This window comes from Rhyacophila brunnea, unplaced genomic scaffold (assembly GCF_057557595.1).
Source record: "Rhyacophila brunnea isolate RB1 unplaced genomic scaffold, BYU_Rbru_1.0 scaffold_1, whole genome shotgun sequence".
Lineage (NCBI taxonomy): Eukaryota > Metazoa > Arthropoda > Insecta > Trichoptera > Rhyacophilidae > Rhyacophila > Rhyacophila brunnea.
The window spans coordinates 48,502,145-48,523,871 of NW_028232751.1; the positions used below are offsets into that span (position 1 = coordinate 48,502,145).

The window sequence follows — 21,727 nt, forward strand, 5'->3', positions numbered from 1 at the left end:
ACGGTCCATGTGTCATTATCCATAATCTCAAAATATACGGTGTTTGACGTTTGTCATACTGAAGAAATATTCTAAACATCATCTATCTTGCAAAATCACTAGGTGACACGATAATATTAACCAACACGTTTGTTCGCCGGGAGACTCACTAGGTGACTAATAATCACGTAGCGAGGCGCGAAGCGTGCAGTGTGGCCATTGCGATAGTATAGTGTGCGTCCGTTTGCTAGGATATATCACCATATACGAGAATAATGGCAAAGTGGAAAAGTGATAAGACACAATATATGAGAATGTAACATTATATATACTGAATATACATCATTTGAAAACATCTCATGCATTTGTAGAAAAAAATACGACGCTAATAAACCGATAGCCAATATTATAACGCAATTCGATAAGCATTACGTGTAACAACTACTAGTTAAAATCATCGTAGTTCAATAAGATGCCCGTAGCTTAATTGAAAAAGCATACTGGCATGAATCCAGCAGATATAGGTTCAAGTCTCGTCGGGTGTCTTCAAAAATGTAAAAGCTACTAGTTAATTTCTTCGCAACTCAATGGGACGCGCAGAGCTTAGGCCTTGTCCACATTGTTTTGACTCGCACGTATTCCAGCTACATGTGACCTCATTGAGTCGACCACACGCACCGCGACTACTGTCGCACGCGGTTGAGGGGCATGTGACCTCATTGAGGTGTCAGACATGCGCCATGTGGACCAGGCCTTAGTTGATAGTGACATTGACACGAATTCAGTGAACGCAGGTTCCAATCCTGCTGGGCATCATATTTAAATATATATATATATATATATTTCTCTGAGGTGTTTTTTAAATTATCTATGTTCAATAAAGAATGATACATTCTTAAATCTTGTGATTTATTGGGTATATTTTAAAGTAACGAATCAATGTTTTTTTTTTTTAATATTGGTTACAGGAAATATTTTTAATTTTGAAAAATCTTCTTGTCCTCTCTGGTATATTTTTGTCAATAATGGTTGGTAGCTCTGGTTAGAGGCGTTCATTGAGGACACTGTGGATGGGATAAATGACTAATATCTTATTTCCATACAGGGGAAAATACTAGGAAAGAAAGATTAAGGACCGAGCATCAGGGACCGTAGTAGGTGTGTTTTGAGATGGTTCTGCAGTCCTTTTATTACAAAATAGCGGAGATAATAATAATTTATAGAGGCTTATTGTCAGCGGAAATGCCGTGAGAGGTCCCAACGGGGAATGAGGCGAAAATACGCAATCGATACTTCTGCTAAGTTTCAACTAAAACTTTAGTGAAATTAAACCATCATCATCAGACTAATATAGAACTTAACTCTGTTTCCTTTTAAATACAAGTATTAAACTCAGCTGTTATTATTGGGGCTATTGATTGAAAGAAAATAATATGTCATTCTTGTCAATTCGTTATACTTTTGTGCACATTATTTTTTTGTCATAATTTTGGATCTCTTCACATAATTTTTGCCATCCATTTTGCTACCTTCGTTTATCATTATACTTTAACAAAATTCATTTTCTTCTATGTGATTTCCATATGCCTTTCTCTCCCAGACACTTAGCTTTAAACTCTTTAAACTCAGTCAAAGCTTACTTAGAGCGTGGCAACCTCAGTCTTGGGTATCTGCTTCGGGGACATTACCAGGCGAAAAAACTGTACAGATGCCTCACATCGCTAACGTAATGTGTCCCGTGATACGCTCAACTAAGCCTGAGTATGGTTCGGGGCGGTTGGTTTGGAGGGTCCTTCATTTTTTTGCCATAATTTTGATACCTGCTCTTTTTTAAACACACAAAAATACGGATTAAAAACCACACAAATGCGATGTTTGTGCATATATGACGGCTTTCATATTTCAATGCCTAAAGTATTGGCCTTTTATCCGGTGGCTCCGAGTTCGATCTCACGAGGTGAGGTCACAATATGTTTTACAATATAATATGTAATTTTCTCAAGCCCAAGGTGTCTGATTGTTTCTCTTCTACTACTTGCATAACTGTTTCTCTACACTTATTGTCATTAGGCCTTATGGTCTGGTTAATATGTATATTATCACATTTTTTGGAGAAAAACCATATAAAATATCATCATTTTATATGGTTTTTCTCCAACGCCATCTTTTTTGTTCCGACAACAAACATAATTTTGCAAGTGTAATTAATACTAAGCAATGTTATGTTTCTAAATATATATATATCAGTGGCGAAGACTCCATACTAGGCGATTATTTAAAGCCTACCTTTGACATATTTATATACTTAATCACTTCATTATTTTATGTTCTATAAAAATAATTTATTTTGCCAACAAGAGATGTCGTATATGTAGGAATGTATTACAGTATTACACAGTTTTAAAAAATATACCACAGCACGCCATCCATCTTGACTTAAATAAATTTCCGATTATGTGTGAAATAATTCTGATTTTTTTTCGTATGAACTTTACGTCTCGTAACTTCTGTCACAAAGTCTGTTGATTTGTATGAAATACGGTAAGCTCCTATCGCAGAGCCTAAAACATTCGCTCATAATATTGTTGTCACGACTGCGCACTTTGTCCAAAATCATTAATAATTAGATAATTAAAAAAATAATTTCAACGGCGTTTAATCGAATATTAATAAATAAGTAAGTAAAGATTGTTTTTAAAAATAAAAATAAATTTTATCTAACGATTTTTGATGTGTATAAATGTTTTGGAAAATACGTAGTTTAAACGCATCGCTCATTTTTATGTCGTCAATGAGTTTTTCAAGTTTCATTGAATTAGTGTGTCGTTGTTATTTTTTTAGTGTGTACCCTTTTCATTAGTAGTAAATATTGTACTATTCTCGTTAGTATGCCTGACAAGTGTGCTCTTTTTATCAGATCTCCATAGCCTACCTCTTTCCAAAAGTCACCCTTCGCCACTGATATATATATATACCTAGTACTGTATTTTCATAATGCGGCGAAACTAAATACCAGTCAGCCTGTATACAATAATAATCTTAATCTTGTCGAAAGCTCTTTTCCATTATTTATGACTTTCGTTTATAAATTTATGAGTTTATACCTCGATTGTGACTTTTAAACTAGTTCAAATGTTTACCCCTTTTCAGTGTTTGTTAAACCAGTGAACGTGATTTTAAACAGAAATCCGGATTTAATAATAAAAAAGTATGGTGGGTTGCGTTTCACTTTGTACTATCTGCAAAGTCCCGTGGCTCTCATTTTAGTACCCCAGAACACACGTTATCTTGCATCCCGCTATGTCTTCAAACACCTCGCAGCGGCGTATACTTTAAAAGACGTTAAAACAAGTTGGTTCGTAAAAGTTCTACATTTGTTGCACCAATAGTAAAGTTATAACACGTATGATCAATGACTTTTTAATAAATCTAGAGAGTATTGGAGAAGACTGCGTTCTAAGAGACTATTAAATGTTTGATTTGATTTGGCTCGTAAAAAATATAATATGGGAATTTTTCAACAATAATTATAAAATAAAAAGAACTTTTTATATACTTACAACGTTTTTAAATTTTCTGTTGAATCATATAAACTTGACTTGACTAGCTTAAACGATCAAAAAAATTTGTACTTGATAGAAATAATACTGAAATATCAATTTAACATGTCATATTGATTTCCATAGTAACGCACGTATATATTAATAATTTAGTTGCTATGACCCTAGACCAGCAACCAATAATGGTGTCGAAATAATTAACTGAAAATGGATTCAATTCTACTTAGAGATGGCTAAAAATATTAAAAAACGCATTGGCATCGTGTTCTGATATATTCTAAAAGTTTCAAATGACTAGCTAGTCGGGAAGTTAGTTAAAAATCGATTGCAAGATTTGTACCGGACAAATAACCACCGGACAAATAAGAATACGAGCTAAGGAAGACGTTGTAAAAATGCAACAAATTGGTTTATTATATTAGTTCATTCATGAGTAACGAAAATACAACAATAGAGGGAAGCAATCGAGGGGTTTGGAAACAAAAACGGCAGTATCCGATTTCAAAAAATAATGATGCCAAATCAATGAAATGTTATACAATTGGTATACAAACAACAGTTAAAAATACTTTTTTCGGAAATAATACCTTGAAGAACGATAATATACTTACAATTTCTTTAAAATTCTTATTTTTATTCCTATCGCTCTACATTACATATTGTAAAATTATTGGTTATGTATTAGTAACTAATACTAACTTGTATGAAACCTATGTAACAAATAAATAAAAATAGATCTGTTGTTTCTATACAAAAATAATATTTAAAATAAGCTGAAATGAATTTATTCTAAAATTTCAGAATCAAATCGAATAAAAACAATTATTTTGTTGTTATTTTATCCTGAAGGTGTAATATAACACTTTGATCACTGTGTAAGTACCTATGTATTGTTATTATGATTATTTACTTCTGTCAAGTAATAAAATTCTCGCTACTGCCAGAGTAATATGATTTTTTTAAATTAAAGCAATACGTTTAATAAGGGTGGTGGGATTGGAAGTAATATAACGTATGCATAGACTACGTTTGCGCATTGAACGGTGGCATCAATTTGCTTTCAGGCCGCATCTTTGGGGGCATATTTCGTAAACCATTGTATATATTATTATTAGGGCTCGCAATACCGGTATTTCAAAACCGGTATACCAATATCTTTGAATACTGAAATACCGGTATTAAAAATCAAATGATACCGATATATTCGGTAATGAAAGTTGAAACTAAATTTATTAATTAAGATGAAAAGTTTAACAGGACTGTAATTTTTTTTTGTCATCTTACGCAATGTCTAGTTTACTTCCATTGGCCTTAGATTTCCTTGGTGAACACCAAATTGACACGTGCGGATTTTCGAAATACATTTGCATTATACATTGATTTTAAATATGTTCTAACGTACAATAATAATAATACGGTGTTAATACTGCTATTAAATATGAAATACCAGTATTGGTATTTTCATTCGATATTGCAATCCATTTATATAAACATTCTTTTACACATATAACACTGCGAATTATTACCTTATTGCATCACTGACAAATATATATGTGTGTTGAAAATTTAGTATTGTAAAGTTAGGTATTGTAATGTATGTCAGTTATAGATAATAATATTTTGTTTATATTCAATCCGTCGTCATAGATACAGTTTTCTATGCCGTCTTTAGATATGATTTTTATACATACTTGTATGTTTTCCAAACTCAATGTTTAAACCCAAGACATACCTACATAATGATAGATTTCATACAGCGCTCGAAATGGAAATGTTTACGAACCGGAGCGCTTGAGATTTTTCTAAAAATATTAACAGTCATCAAATTTTATGAAAATAAGTGTTAAATATTTTGTTATGTGGCCTATCTAGCTCAGACGGTCAAATTATTTTTTCCACGAGACGGAGCGATAACTTGACCGATTACACAAACCGGAACGGCGCTCCGGTGCGTTCCGGTCCATTTCGTGCACTGATTTCATATCGACTTATGAATCACAGTGCTGAATTCAAAACGTGTGAGGAACCTAAATGTATGAAAGAATGACATTTACAAGAGTTTTTACGAGAAAATTACATTATATATTATATATATGGACAACAATTTAAAAAAAAATAATGTTGAATTAATAAAACTAATCAAAGTAAAACTGGTTTTAATATAAAATTTCTTAAGAGTTCCTGAAACTCTTACAGGCCGTATACTAGATTGTCGAGCCAGTCGAGAATAAATAGCCACATTATTTTCTTCTTTAGCATATTTTTATCGCACGTTTATTACGCAATCCAAGCATTCATGATTGAACTCATTTTTCATTTTCTTCTGCGATGTACTTATCTACTTACGGAAAAAAAACCCATATAAGGAAAACACAAACATTTAATACGAACATTTTTCATTATACAAAGGTGGTCGATAGTCCGTTATAAATTATCGATTGTAATAATAGACGGTTGATAGTTTATTTTAAATACCTACTATAATAAACATACTATACAAATCATTAGTTAGTTCTATCCAGTGATCAATAACCTTTCTTAACACAAGCGGCGGATTAAACAGGAAAAACTTATTTAGGGCCGGATTTATATTCGTATACATAATATTATTTTCATATAATAATCTAAACCTAAACCAATCCTTTTTAGAATACAAAGAAATCTCTCATCATTCAAAATTATTTTTCGACATATTTTTATTATTATATTTAAAAATCTTTACATGGTCACCTAAAATCATTATTGTGTCAATACTCGACAAATAATTATTGTTAACCCGACAACTTACCATATTTCAAGTAGATTCATTAATAAATACAAAAAAATCGCTAAACATAGGATCAATACGATTAATTTTACCTCGAACACCATTTTGAAAAATGCTATTTTAAAGTATCACTGTCTTTAACCTTGGCAATAGGTAGGGGTGCGCCGAAGATTCTGGCATGGGGTCCATGTTATGGCGTATAAATTGTTTAACGTGTGATGTGCCGCGAAATTCTGGGAAGACCTTCAGTGTGCCGTGGGTGAGAAAGGGTTGCGGAGCACAGATCTAGACTCTAGAACGTAAGGCGCTAGTGTTTCATCCAAGGGCTCCGGGATCGATCCCGGTGAGGTCACTATATAAAATTATGTGTTTTTCTCAAAGCCTGGGAGTTTTGTGCCGTGATTTTTTCAGATTTATTACTGCATTACCGCTTCACTACACTACTGTCACTGGGTTTTATGGTCTGGTGTAGTGCTAACAAGAATATATTTTAAAGTTAGTTTTTTTTTCATTATTATGTATTTTCAAATAAGAACTGTTTCCCCATTTTTATTAGCCAATAAATGAAATAGAACATATCGGTAGATATCTTTTTATATCATTTTAATAAACCGATTTCTAAATGTCATTATATATTTTTTTAATTCCCATACTTTTCGCGGTTGTTTGAACTTGTGAAATTACACGTATTATATATGCGTCGATTAAGTGGGTCTAATTATCTACGATTGCATCAATTAATGCCGGTCTCGCAACGTTTTTGGTATACATAATTGAATTTATATGTGGCCATAGAGAAATTATCATCAAAACTTTGCATAGTTTTTTTTTATCTTTAACGGAAGGGCAATATTATAATAATACGTGCTAGATAACCCATAAACAACCTAAATACAGCATCAATTTGATTGAAATAATACTCAAATAGTGAGAATTGTGCAACAAATTTTCAGTGCGTATACAAATTTGATTGCAAACGACAGGATAACAGCATTTCTAATTCTTTTTACTTTTAAAATCGATCACAAGTTTTTTACTATAAATTACTATAAACACTATTTAAAAAATAAAACGTAGCGCAGTAAATGTGTACATATTATTTTAGTATAATTTAATAACCGTATAAATTTGAATCAGGGAACTCAATGGGAACTGAAATTTGTATCGGGTGTAGAGTAACATGCAACCGATCTCGAGTGTGGAAGAATATGGGATAAACTTAAACACGTGTAAAGAATACGATTATCCTTTGTTCTGATAACTGCTCTCGGTTTATGCACTGACGCTCATTCAATAATGGTGTATTTGAAGGTTGCAATACACATTAATGTGCTGTTCATTTCCGTAGGACACTCACACATTCAAAACCCTGTGTCAAAATGTAGTGTATTTATCGGAATTCTATTTATTAATCTGTTCTGTGGTTTGAACTGTTTAGAAAACCCTTTTAAATCTTCTGATGAATTGATTGCGTCACCGGCTTCAAAAAAATACCATCGATATATTATTTTATCAGAAAATAGTAGTGTCAGAAGTATATAATAAAATACCTTGGACGATAAAACTAAATTGAGTATTGCAAACTTTAATATTACAATAGGTATCAATTCTGCAATGTTTTTAGTGTGGTTGAATAACTTACTTACATACTTCACTTCGTCACGCCCTAGTAATGGGACGTATGGCAAGTACAAGCTCCCACCACATCCCTCGGTATAATTGTCAAATCTCCTGCTATATTATCCGTGGCTTAATTTATAATCCGCCATTCAAGACCTGCAGCGCGTATATCGCTTTTTAGCACCGCTGCAGGGTGAGAGAGGGCCATCCACGATGGTGGGATCCTTATAGTTATGCCACAAGGGACATAATTATGTCCCAGCCACGTAAAGCATCTATTCGTGATTACTTCAATCACCGAGAGCTACCGTGTCCGTTCACGAGCTCTAGTGTTTCTAACGCGGTCGTATTAATGTACACCTAATATTAGGCGGATACATCGATTCTCAAAGCTAAAAAGCCGACACCTTTGAAGCTTAGTAAGAAGTCAAGTCTTGTAGCACTGAGTTGGTAAACAAACATATATTTTATATTCTAATAAATTTATGTTATAATACGTCTTGATTAAGTAATTAACTTACTTAAGTATGTAATATTTTATATATTATATATGATTCCTTTTATACACAGTTAACAATTACGCATCGCATTAAATTGTATGCAAGAGGAAACTTTTTCAACAGTTTGAATAGGGAACAATGCTGATATTGGCTTGTTAATAAATGACACGAACGATAATGCGTCGCGATGATTTTTCATTTCTGCCCATTTTTCTATTGAAATTTTTCATTATTTTCCCTTTGTGTGCATTTGAAAGGACTCGAATTTTCCGGAAAAACGAGCCGCCAGCTCTAGTAAATGTTGGATTAATACAAATAATGAACTGGTGCTTTTAGCTTTGTACGAATACCGCTAGTATGACATATTTATATGTATTAATATAGGTATATAATAATATCAAAAGAGGAATTTTACAAATCACGGTATTATGAAACTATATTGAATGACATTGAAAGTTTGATATTATTCGTTTCATTCCCGATATATTTGAATTACATTGAGTTTATTTTTAATATATAATATTTTCCACGTGGGCTTGCTGCCAAAAGTCGATAATTTGGTTATTTAGGGTTAACAACGGATTATGTGTCTATATAATGCCCACGATCGTCGAGCGGCTTAAGGATCAGCTTATAACGTCGTGGGTCCCAGGTTCGAATCCTGGGTCTGGCAAATACAAATTTAATATTGTTTTGAGCATATAGGCATTATAGGTTGAGCAAGTAACTAACATCCATTTATGGTAAAAAAAAAAACAATAAATTGTTAATACAAAAACTTCCACTCCGTGGAGCCAAATATGATCTTAATAAGATCGGAGATGGTCAAAAAAATCTGTCTGTATAAATATATATGCTAGTAAAAAAAATCAAGCTTATCCAATATATAGAACATGCACATAAACCACAAAGAAATTAGCATTATGCCTGATTTTAAGGAGCATGTCAAACTTTAAATGATTTCACAATTTACCAACTTTTGACAGTAGTCTCACAATAGATTCTTCAATGTACATTATCACGGATTCAAATGATTAATGTGCGTTTTTTTTCATTTTAACACTAAAACATGCCATAAAGTTCAATTCGTGATAGCAGTAAAATAATGATAATTTGACAAATTCGCGTATAATATATCACAAAACATATTATGTTTTGTGATCTTACCGCCAATTTAATCCGGAACCCCTGAACGTGAAGTTTATGTCTTACGAGAATCTGAATTTATAAGAAGCCCATTAAATTCACTAGATTATCAAAAAACATCCGTAAAGAATCTGTATATACATAAAACATTGACAGGGCTCGAAACGGACCGGAACGCACCGGAGCGCCGTTCGGGTTCGTAAAATCCCCAAAATATTGCCATATTATCTCCAATCTCGTGGACATATTAATTTGACAGTGAGCTAGATTTTCCATTTAAAGTAAAAATCTAAAAGTTTGTCCACACTGGTAACCTCATTAAATTTCACGATAATTATCAAAATTTGTTTGACCAAAAATTATTTTAATCAAAATTTAATGGTTGCCAGCAACTTGTTGCCAATGTGGACACGGCATAACACACTTATTTTTATAAACTACACAAGCAATCAAATAACTATTTTAACATTTTCATTAAATATTAAGCGCACCGGTTCGTAATATATTCCATTTCGAGCGCTGAACATTGATGAAACCAATATTGTTCTACGTTTCAGAGACTATAACGTAAACTATCAGTGATTCACAGACGCTATAAGCGTTTGAGAATTGAGTCTTGAGAAAGGTTTTTGCACCCATCTGCAAGGATAGTATCTAACAACGTTGCTATATCATGAACTTTAAAATTTATTGAAGTTATACTTCTTTTGGCGCGTTTGGAAAAACAGATTAGAGTGTATTTTTGGCGTGTGATGAAGTGGCGCGCGCCGATGTAACACGTTTGGCGTGTGACGGAAGTCGCGCGCGCCGATGCAACACTTACTTTATTATTATGATTATATTCATTTCGGTCTCTAGGGTACATGCGCATGCGCATAGTGTCATTTAGTTAGTCGTTTAATACAAGTAAACAGCATGTGTTGTAAACATAACCAATATTGTGTCATAATAAATATATATGTTTATAAACAAATTTCTGGAGACTAACATTCTACACTGTTAATTTATATTCATAAAACTCTATTTATATTGGAGTATATATTTATTTTTCATTGTAAAGATTATGTATGAAGACTTGAGGGTATATTGATATAAGTATTATTTATGAGTAAAATTATATATCAATAAATAAATAAATTTTGTGAATGTTGAATTGGTAAATAATTCAAAAAATATATTAAAATTAGATTTTTTATTAATTCATCATGGGCACTTCTGAATCGATTATAACCGCTGTATGGCAAAGATGAGTTTTGGTCCAATACAATAATTAAATTACAATTATCATGTACTATATGAGACACAGATGAATCGCGTACGTTTTCATCAACCTAATCCACTGTAATAATAATAGACTCAGGTAACGGCTTATTTTGTTTTGTTACGCCAAAGACGTAAAACTTCTAAGGCGCGTACATACGTACACACATCTTTTTTAATAGATTGATGTCATCACTCATCAGATGTATTGAAACCTTATGCCTACGATAGATAGGCCATCCATGTGATACGAATGATTCATGTTAAATGGTCCAGAAGGAAAGCGAAGTGCGGATAAACAATAACTTGATTGGCTACAAGCGCAAGAATAGATTAACCAGAGAAGGAAACTGACAAACCTGGTAGAGTTGAGGAGCCTGCGTGGGATGATCAAAGTGCACCCCTTTCTTCTTCTGTTTATGCCATATCCATTATTGGACGTAGGCGATGAGGTCGGCTGTTTTCTACCCACATATCGTTGCTTTAAATAGGGATGGTTTACTAAGCTCAAATCAATCGAAATAATCTGACAAATTTTCACGAGTTTGTTGGCACGTATATCACTAATCTATTTATTTTATTCAACTAATAAAGTTGTAATTATATTGAGATGCATGTTGCGTACTGTCACACTATCAAAGCGATAAATTTAGTCCATGGTTTTGTCATTTTGCAGAATATTTTGAATGAACACGATCTCTGTAAATTCAATGATGGGAGTAACCTAGTAACGAGTCTCTGTAAATTCAATAATATTTTGAAGAGAAGCCAACCTACAGATCATAGCTAATAGACCACATTCTTATAAAAAATACATGCCAACCGCTACAAATAAAAAAAACACAAGATTTTGACATGATTCGAAAATGTGTAGGCATGTAGAAAATGATAAAAAAACGTCCATTGAGTCATGCAGGTGTCGATGCAGTATGGTACGCGTGAGGTCACCTTATTGTTTTTCTGGTTATTTGCGCACATTTTGCTAACTGACAATGTTCTTTTAAAGGTTCAAAATGTGCTACAGGTTAGGACCATCAGTCTGATAACATTTAAAAAACCAAGAAAACGACAATGCACACTTTTTTCCTGTTGAGGCAGCTTACTGTGACGTCACGTGATAGTACGCGACGTGCATCTCAATATAATCACAACATTAGATACACGATTTCAGAATGTAACATTCTATATACTGTATAATACACATAATTTGTAAAAAAAAGCATACTGGCGCGGATCCAAAAGATACAGGTTCAAGTCCCGTCGGGTGTCTGCAACATATTTTTTTCTAGTGTGTATATGCATGAGATATTTTCAAATTATGTATATTCAACATATTATATCACTGTTTAAGTGTGTAAACGTTTAATTTTTTACAACAACCAGACTTTGACACAATAACTTTCAATATCCATAAAACAGTCGGTAATTTATATAACATTAATGCAGGCTAATGTTTTGTTTATGAAATTTTAACGCATCTAATTGCAAGCGGCGTCTTGAAAAGCGGTTGAGAAAATATAAATTATGAATGAATCATATTTTGTAAAGCTGTTCAAATCAAAATTTCATGACTGTTTGCCAACAGTTTTGGTCCCATTATGCTAAGGTTCTTTGTGGTTCCAATGTACATACTTAAATCTTTTGAAGTCATAATCACAGTAACACGAAAATTAATATAACTTTTGTCACGTGGTATTTTAAGATAATTATCTATTTACAGTATTACAATATTTATAATACCACTGACGTAATAAAGCTTTTAGACAGAGAAAGGGGGAGTATATATTTTACCAGATTAAATGAATATAGTTCTACAAATAATTAATCTTCTAAATATTACAAAAAAGATGTTTGCAAATTTTCCACTGTTTTTGTTATTTTGAACTAGGTAGTGGTTTACTACTACTTCACTATGTTCGATACTTAGAGGATTGTTTTTTACGTGAAATGGATGTTTGCCACTTGCTCAACCAAGTCCATACTCTAATCAAAACACAAATTGAAAAACAATATCAGTAATTGCCATACCCAGGATTCAAACCTAGGACCCACGACATTATAAACCGATACTTAAGCTTCTTGAATGTAGTTTAGTGACAAATAAAATGTACTTACTTATTCAGCTTTAAATTATATTGCTCCGCATTGTTTATTAGCTTTCTCATATTAGTGAGGAGATTTCTAAGTAATATTTGCGAGCACGTAAAAAACCAAAATGATTAAAAATTTAAACCATAAAACTAAAATGGAAAAAATCATCGTATTAAATAGGCGATTTTTCAAAATATATGACTTATTTCATATTGATACTAAATTTAAGACCTGAAATTAATACCGGAATTCTCAATCAGAAACCTAAATAATTACAAGATAAAAAGAACTTCTTATATACCACGTTTTTAAATTTTCTGTTGAATCATATTATAAACTTGACAATTCTATGTATTAATAAATACTTTTTTTGTACTTGATATAAATACTGAATAAATATTTTATAGAATACAGAAATGTCATTTTGACATTTCATATTGATTTCCATAGTAATGCACGTATATATTAATAATGTAGTTGCTAGGACCCACTTAGCAACCAATAAAAGTGAGTAGTAAATATTACTTTTAACGAATTTTTTCCGAAACATACAAAACAGAATTAACTGAAAACGAATTCAATTCTGCTTAAAGATGGCCAAAAGTATTAAGAGAATGCATTGTCGTCGTGTTTTGATGTATTCTAAAAGTTTCAAATGTATTAGTCAGGAAGTTAGTTAAAAATCTTGGACAAACAAGAAAAAATTTGTACTGAAAAAGAAAAAATCTGTACCGGACAAACAAGAATAGGAGCTAATAAAAACGTGATAAAATAATCGGAACCAGATTGAAAACGTGTATTATAATTGATCGTTAACCTTCTACAAAAATATAAGAAACCCAACTCTCACGGAGATAAAAAAATAAACCAGTGTTTTTTTCTAAAACATAATTAAGTAAACCAAGTCTGTGAAAAGTCTTCCTCAATATAAACCGCAAAATGGAGGCCTCCCGAGAATTCTCTATTAGGATCTAGCCGGGAGAGTTTACAGGCCAGGCCTCTCGAGTATTTAAAATTTTAAGAACTTTTTTTATTTGGCGATTATCTATCGATTTCAATTTGTATGGCAATTTATTTCGCCTTTTACATGTACAATTATAAAAACCCTTCTTTAAAATGCGTCGCAGTGATATTATTACTAGCCATATTGTCTTCGAATCGATGTTTCTGATTCATTTTTAATATTAAATTTCATCTACACCAATATTTCTTAACCATGCTAAAGAGCCAAAACCTAATCAATTTTTGGAGACGACAGTTACAATATAATATTTATTTTAAATATTAATGAAAATTATGAAAAATTTGTAGATAATTTATTAAAGAACTGCTATTCTTTACTGTGTAATCCATAGTCAACATTTGATTGCAAAAAAAATAGTTTCCATAATTTAACATTACAATGAAATCTTTCGGACAACTTAATAAGGAAAACAAAGAAAATTTTGCACGTCTACTATTAATTACAGACAGAGATTCGTCGTTCATTGGTTTTCAAATTGTAATAATTACCCATTGTCTTTATTACGGGACAGTATTGAATCATTATTTTACAACTAGACTTAACACTACATACGGGAAATATCAATGTATTACATTAAAAATAACGGATATATTGGTGGCGCTTTTAGCAGTGGACTGTAATTTGAAGATGGTGGTGGATGGTGGATTACAGATCTAGGAGGGGGGGGGGGATTTACACAGGATGCCAGACACTGACTTTTTATGGTGTTCATGATGGATCCGTGGTCTGGTTGCACTATCACTTCCGCGGTATGGTTTGTTGAGTTATCCGGTACGCGACACTTGACGGTACACTGTTGATGGATGATATATGAGGTTGATGAATGATGATGATAGGTTATATGAATGATGAGAGCTGGTATCACGGCTTGGCAACTATTCAGAAATATCTCTTGAACGAAGGTCACACTATATCAACCTGACCTGGTCGTGGCCCACGAACAACTTCTGAATCAGTCTGTATAATTGAGTTAATCAAAAAACTGTGGTTTAGCGGTAACAGGCTTACGTGCCAGTTATCTCGAGCTAACTCAACTTAACATATGTGTTTTGAGTAACTCTCCCTCGTTTGTATCGTATCAGATAGAGAGCGATAACTTTAACAAGTCGGCTGTCGTGAAGTCACTGCATGTATTTTGTAGTCACGGTCTATTCATGACCCCTAATTGCTCGTCGTCTGGTCTTGTGATAATAATAAATAAGGGGATTTAAGTAGACGGGAACTAAAAATGACGGCTACCACAATTGGCCCAACCATATATAAATACGTATATAGATCATAAGAAACATGTTTTATTATTGGTGGTAAAAGGTTTTTTTTATGAAAAATCCCTTTTGTAATCTGAATGTAATTTTTTCCCCGAGTACTATGTATTATGGGTGGGATGGCCACAGAGAATATTAAACTCAATTGGGTTGGGGGGCAGCCATAGGAATTTAAAAAAAAGTTGAGACCATGCTCAACACGATAAATATTTTCTTCTGTGCAAATTGAACGTTGACTGCCGGATCGTGGCAAGTCACTTGCTGGAAACGTTCAACTAAGCGACGAATCATTGATTCAGAGGGGGAATCACTGACATTTAAATGGCGGCAATATGCTCTTTGGGTGAGAAAATTGATGGCTGATTTTGAAAATAAAATTCTACGGTTTTTGTTCGTTTTTCCGTATAAATTGTTAAATCCTATTTTTCAGTTGTACAGATTAAAAAATATATAAAGTAAAAAGTTATTAAATTTAGAAATTCCCTCTCTTTATTGGATTTTAAGTTTATACAAGTGATTATTCTGACGATTTATTAATATGGACAGTGTTTGGAAAAAATATTAATGTTCAACAATTAATTTTATTAATTGAGTTAGCATTTACTTGGTAGAATTCCATTTTACAAGAAATGAAAATATAAATAATATTAAATTCTACAGGTTATTTTAAAAAGGTTTTATCGATAGCTATTCGTAGTCTTGATAATAGTGTTAGGTACAACCGAAATAGCTGTCGACAAAACCTTTTAAAAAGTACCTGTAGAATTTAATATTATTTATATTTTCATTTCTTGTTAATTAATTTTATATTTTAAAGCTTTATATCTGAATGTTATCAAATGGTTTCTAATAATTTTTTTTAATAATTCTACAGTTGTTTCAGGAACTACAACAACTTTGTAAAATCTGTTATGCCAGTTGAATTCTAACTAAGTTAATTAAACTATTTATTAAATCATGGACGAGGAAAAGAAATAGGAAAATGCAAAAAAATACGAATACCAACACAAAGTAACATAATATGTTGTCAAGAATAATTCTTACTAGACAGGCACTAGTGAAACTTATATCCATGTTTTAATCAGTTCGAAGATCAGAAAGTCATCTATAGAATTCAATTTAATTGTATATAAATGTATAATATGAGGCACCAAGGCCAAACGGCCTTTTATCGTCGTCATCTGTGGTACTGGCGTTTGTATACCTATTAACGAAGAGCACATGGTCCTTCGTCGTGGGTCTGAAGGGGGAAAAAAGAAAAAGAACTGGAATAAATAGGAGTTATACAGTGGTTTCTCCTTCAAATCGACGGAGTCAGCACTGCGAAATATTATTTTATTTGTTATATTGATGCAGATGGAGAAGGAATCAAATGGCCTTGCTTTTGTTTCCTACTGTAGGGAAAAAATAAGACTTTAATGCTGGTGGTCTCAAAAATTCGGTGGCGATGGCTGAATCGTATTTGTTTAGATCTTTGATCGACTGGTTTGGAAAGTCTGCTGTCATGGAACTGTAGATTTTTTTAGAAAGTTTCAAGACGTGGTTTCTACGTTCAATTCTGTATGAAGAGTGGTATTGCGTACAAACCATGGAGCATCTGTTATTGTTCATACATGCCACATATCTCAACGATATACTCTTATGCATGCTATAGACATGTTATTATAGTGTACCAATGCGACTAAGACACACGATGTATTTGCAAGATATTTGATATTTTTTAGATCTTGTCTGGTATATATACTGGATCTAAAACCATATGGAAGTTTTTCATTACAAAAGCTTACCATTCACGGCATAAGACTTGCTTAAGGGCGGACGTGCTCAGCGTGGGTCAAAATAGAGCTTTTTTCTATTTTCAAAGCATCATCCTGGACATACCTTAAACGTTGTAGATAATCTATTTATATAATTTTGAAGCCTTATTATCCTTTATATTTATTTTAAACATTTGATGACTGCATAAAGTATTTTTATTACATAAAATAGTATTCTTTTAAACCTCTCGCTCTAATGTTTTAGAATATAGTCATATTTCAGTACATAACTGTGCAGTGGTGTTAAGATTTTTTGCATTTATTAATTTTTATACGCATTTATAAAATCATCAGTATAATTTATGTCGACATTATTATAGTGAAATATTTACAATAAAAAATTATATTGATAATCTCTGTGATCCCAAATTTGACAAGAATTGGGCATTTTATTATTCAAAAAATGGACAAGATTAACACATTTGAAGATAATTCTAAAGATACTCATTATAAGCTATGTTTTTGACCATTCAAGTGTGATAAACATCCTACGAATAATGATTGCTTTATAATAATTATTGACCTAAGAATAAGGTAGTGTTTTTTTGAAATACGCCATTTCTTTTGGCATTCCCCAGTGGTTAAGCTACAACATACGGCCGTAGCCATAAATTCACAAAGTGTAATTAAATAAGGGAGTAAAATGATGTTAACGCGCGTGTTTGAACATGTACCATTTAAAAAAAATCGGTTAGGTACATGTTCACACTATAAATAGATCAAATAGAAAATAGAACAAAAGCTTCATTTTGACCTACGCTGAACATGTCCCTCCTTAAGTAATAGCAGTTTTTAACTAGCTTTTTTCCACCCTCCCAGAAAAACCTTCTTAACTTCAATTGGCATAAGAGAGGAAAGCTGATGTTGTCACAGTGATGGTGTCAAAAAAGAATACAATAACGCATATTAAATAATTATCATTTTTTTCGTGTCATCATAAACGAGATCAGTCACCATCAGGTTGATTTTTGACCTAATATCGGTTACCTGGAGAGGTTCGGTGGAGCTGAATTTAAGCCACGAAATGCGGCATCGTCCTGTGCTACATTTACCGTTGTTTTTTCTTGGATTACAAGTTTAAGAATGCTGTAATTATATTATCTCATAAGTAGTACTTGTAGTTGTCTGGTTTTGATACTATACATAACGTCTCGGTCCTTTTACCATTTGTTTGAGAACCGCAACATTTTTGTCAGCTGGTCAGTCCTAGTAATTTATTATGTAATTTTAAAATGTAATAATGCAAGCATATCTATAGAACTTAAAGACATTGTGATGGAGATGGCTTATTCCCAAGATAATTTATATATTTTTATTATTTCGTTCCCAGGCCACCGTGACTTTGGAGATAGAATACACAGCACCGGAGAATAGTGCCGCATTTTTGGGTCCCGATGACGACGTGGCGACAGGCGATGAAGACAATATGGACGATAGGCTGTCGGAAGACGGCAGAGTGACCGATGATGACATGCTTCTTGAGGATGTTAGGAAGAACATTGTCAGATTGGAGCAAGGCATTGCTGAGGCGGCACTTGCGACCGATGCATCAGATACGGATACTCCAAGAACATCATCATTCTTCAGGTAAATGATTATACATATTTATTAATTTTTAACATTGAATTTATTTCGCATTTAGTCAATCTTCGGCGACCTAAATAACAATTAAAACGAATAAAACATATTTTTTCGTGTATCCTATTGGCTCGGAGAGATTAATCAGAAATGAAACTGTTTCTTTTATATTATTAGCATTACATTTTGTACATATTGAATTTATAGTGAATTCGTACTTGACGTTGAGTACAAAGAAGGGTGGAGCGCATTCATGTCACGTTTCTAAGCCATAATATTCTGACAATGAAGAAGAATAATGACGCTAACACCAAATAAACATATTTATAAAACTTGTATTAATTGTCAAATTTTATTATAATGGTTTTGAAACAAATTGATTGGCCAAAAAATCTGTCAACGTAAATAACCCAATGAAATAGAATTAAAATTAACTTTGTTTTATAACCAAGACTACACTAGTATGTACTTTATATTATGCTTAATTTACGAATTCGGCTGCTTATGGTATGAAGGTATAAAAGAAAACGTGATCAATAAATTGACTTCTAGCATCCCTAATCTTGAATCCATTAGTTGTCTTAATAGATATCCGAAGTCAAACTGCGTCTCTCACACACATACAAAACTAAGGCGTTCGCGCGGTGCCATGGTAATACAACGTTAAGTGGCGAGGAGTGGGATCCATGAGTGGGATATACCTACGAATCACAAAAGTAATCGCATCTCTCATATTATAGAACATTATATAATTTTTAGAAAAACACTTTCTGAGAGAGTATATTATAACCAATAGAAAAAATCTTTTTTTTTGAAAAAAGTAAGCCACCCGGCCGTGAATCGAACCCTGCATCTCCTACGGGTAAACGCCCCAACCGGCGCATTTTATCCAATATGCTACGGTATGACATACTAATAGCGACAAATTTAAACTATTGGTCATTTGAATACCTACTCATTAGCGTTCTTCGAAATCTAAAAGAAATCTCATATTATAATTATTATATATGATAATGTATCAACACTTTGGATAAATACTCGGTTGGGGTTTCTTCTAAGTATGTTTCTGCGGTGCACTAAACCTGTGTTTCTCAACAGGTGGTCCGCAGAAGTTTTCTAGTGGTTCAAATGCTAAAAATTCCAATAAAATCTTTAAAAACCGTCGTGCACCTGCAAGTGTTTGTGCATTATGATTTTGTTCCTAAAATAGATTAATTAATTTATCTAATGAAATCAACCACGATCAAACGTTATTATAGTACGTTACCATATAAATAATATATTTTTATTAGTTAGTGGTCCGCAAAACGTTTCTCATACTTTCAGTGGTCAGCAGTTTTAAAAAGATTGAGAAACACTGAGTGAGGCTACATTATTCATTTTCAATACAATTATAATATTCTAAAATTTTGTGTAGTTAATCATCGAATAAAAAAGAGTTTTAAAAATTAAATTATCTTTCTCTTATATAGATCCAGTCATGCAACACGCTCCAAGCACGCGTTAGCCTTCAGGAGTGTGAAAAATCTGATGCGGTTGGGTAAGCAGAGACCTTCCAGCAGGTGTGAGGGAAGTAGCACCGAAGAAGAAGGTGCCCCCCTTATGTCGTCCGGACAAGAAGTTCCTCCTGCTGAGACCAGTGGATCTATTCCACGTGCTTCCACTTCACACAGTCTGATCTCGATATCGCCAGAACAGCAGCAGACGCCAGCAAAAAGGTTTGTTTCCTTGTGCGTGACATTAATTTTAAGATTTGTCGTAATCATTTTATTCATTAGCATTCTCGACAATACGACGTGGATCCTGGCCACCTTCCGAAAGAGTTTTCTTAACAATCGTTGAAATAAAACTTTTTTATGCAATACGAAGAAAGCTTTAAAAAGTTTATGTCTCAGAAAAACAGATTAATTAAAACGAAATGAATGGCGAAATGTACAATCTATTTTGGTTATATTTATTTTAATGTTGAATGGTAAATAATGACATACGCGTCGGTTTATAATGTCGTGGGTTCCAAAAGTCAAAAGTCAATAGAAAAGATCGGCTTGACGTATTGTTCGTAATTGATTTAAAAGTTCAACACGATTGATAAAGGTAATTAAAGTTAAAACTAATCATTGTAAATAGGAATACGTAAATATACGCTTGAAAGACAAAAACGTTGTTTGCCATAAATATTATTTTATATTTAAAATATATATATATTTATTTATTTAAATACATGAGAATTTCAATTCAAATTCCATCAAGTATATTCAGTCGATAGTATTAATAATATATTCATATATATATATTCTCTTTTTAATAAAACAACTGGCCATAAAGCCCAATAAAAGTGAAAAAATAATGTGATTATTTATTTATTTATAAACGCGCATGCACATATTATGAAAATTAAAAATTGAACAATCACAAGCAAAATAATAACACAAAATACATTGTGAGCTTATCGGGAATCAAACCCAGAGCCCCCCGATGAAAGGCCAGTGCCTTACGCACTGGACTAAGAGGGCCGCCAATTGAATTTTGACGTCAAAAATGTCTAAAATGTATTAACTCGTTGAAGAAAACCTTTTTTTTATATAGACAGAGCCTCACTGTTTTAAGGTAAAGCTGGGAAATGGTTACTAAGACTAATGATTAAATTTATTAATTTCAGTCAAATCAAATCGCAGATTCATTTGCAGCAAATTTCAAACGGTCATTGCTCACATTTATCAAATAATACGCTAGAATTTTATTCATGCACCTCCTGAACAATCAATCATAATACAATAATGAATAATTACAAGATAAAAAGAACTTTTTATATACTTACCACGTTTTTAAATTTTCTGTTGAATCATATAAACTTGACAGTACTGTGTATTAATAAATACTTTTTTTGTACTTGTTAAAAATACTGAATAAATATTATAGAATATGTACTGAAATATCATTTTGACATTTAATAATGATTTCCATAGTAACGCACGTATATAATAATAATTTAGTTGCTAGGACCCCTAAGCAACCAATAATAGTGAGTAGTAAATATTACTTTATAGATTTTTTTCCAAAACATACAAAACAGAATTAACTGAAAATGAATTCAATTCTGCTTAAAAATGGCCAAAAGTA

At 32.5% G+C, this 21,727-nt stretch overlaps 1 protein-coding gene across 1 annotated transcript in view; it reads left to right on the forward strand.

The window, feature by feature from the left end:
* mfr (ferlin family C2 domain-containing myoferlin misfire) overlaps positions 1–21,727 on the forward strand; it is a 91,305-nt gene that overhangs the window by 6,778 nt on the left and 62,800 nt on the right. Inside the window, exons 2-3 of the mRNA XM_085945741.1 lie at positions 18,360–18,616; positions 20,080–20,325. Coding sequence (XP_085801867.1) covers positions 18,360–18,616; positions 20,080–20,325 — 503 coding nt within the window. The remainder of the gene's footprint in view (positions 1–18,359; positions 18,617–20,079; positions 20,326–21,727) is intronic.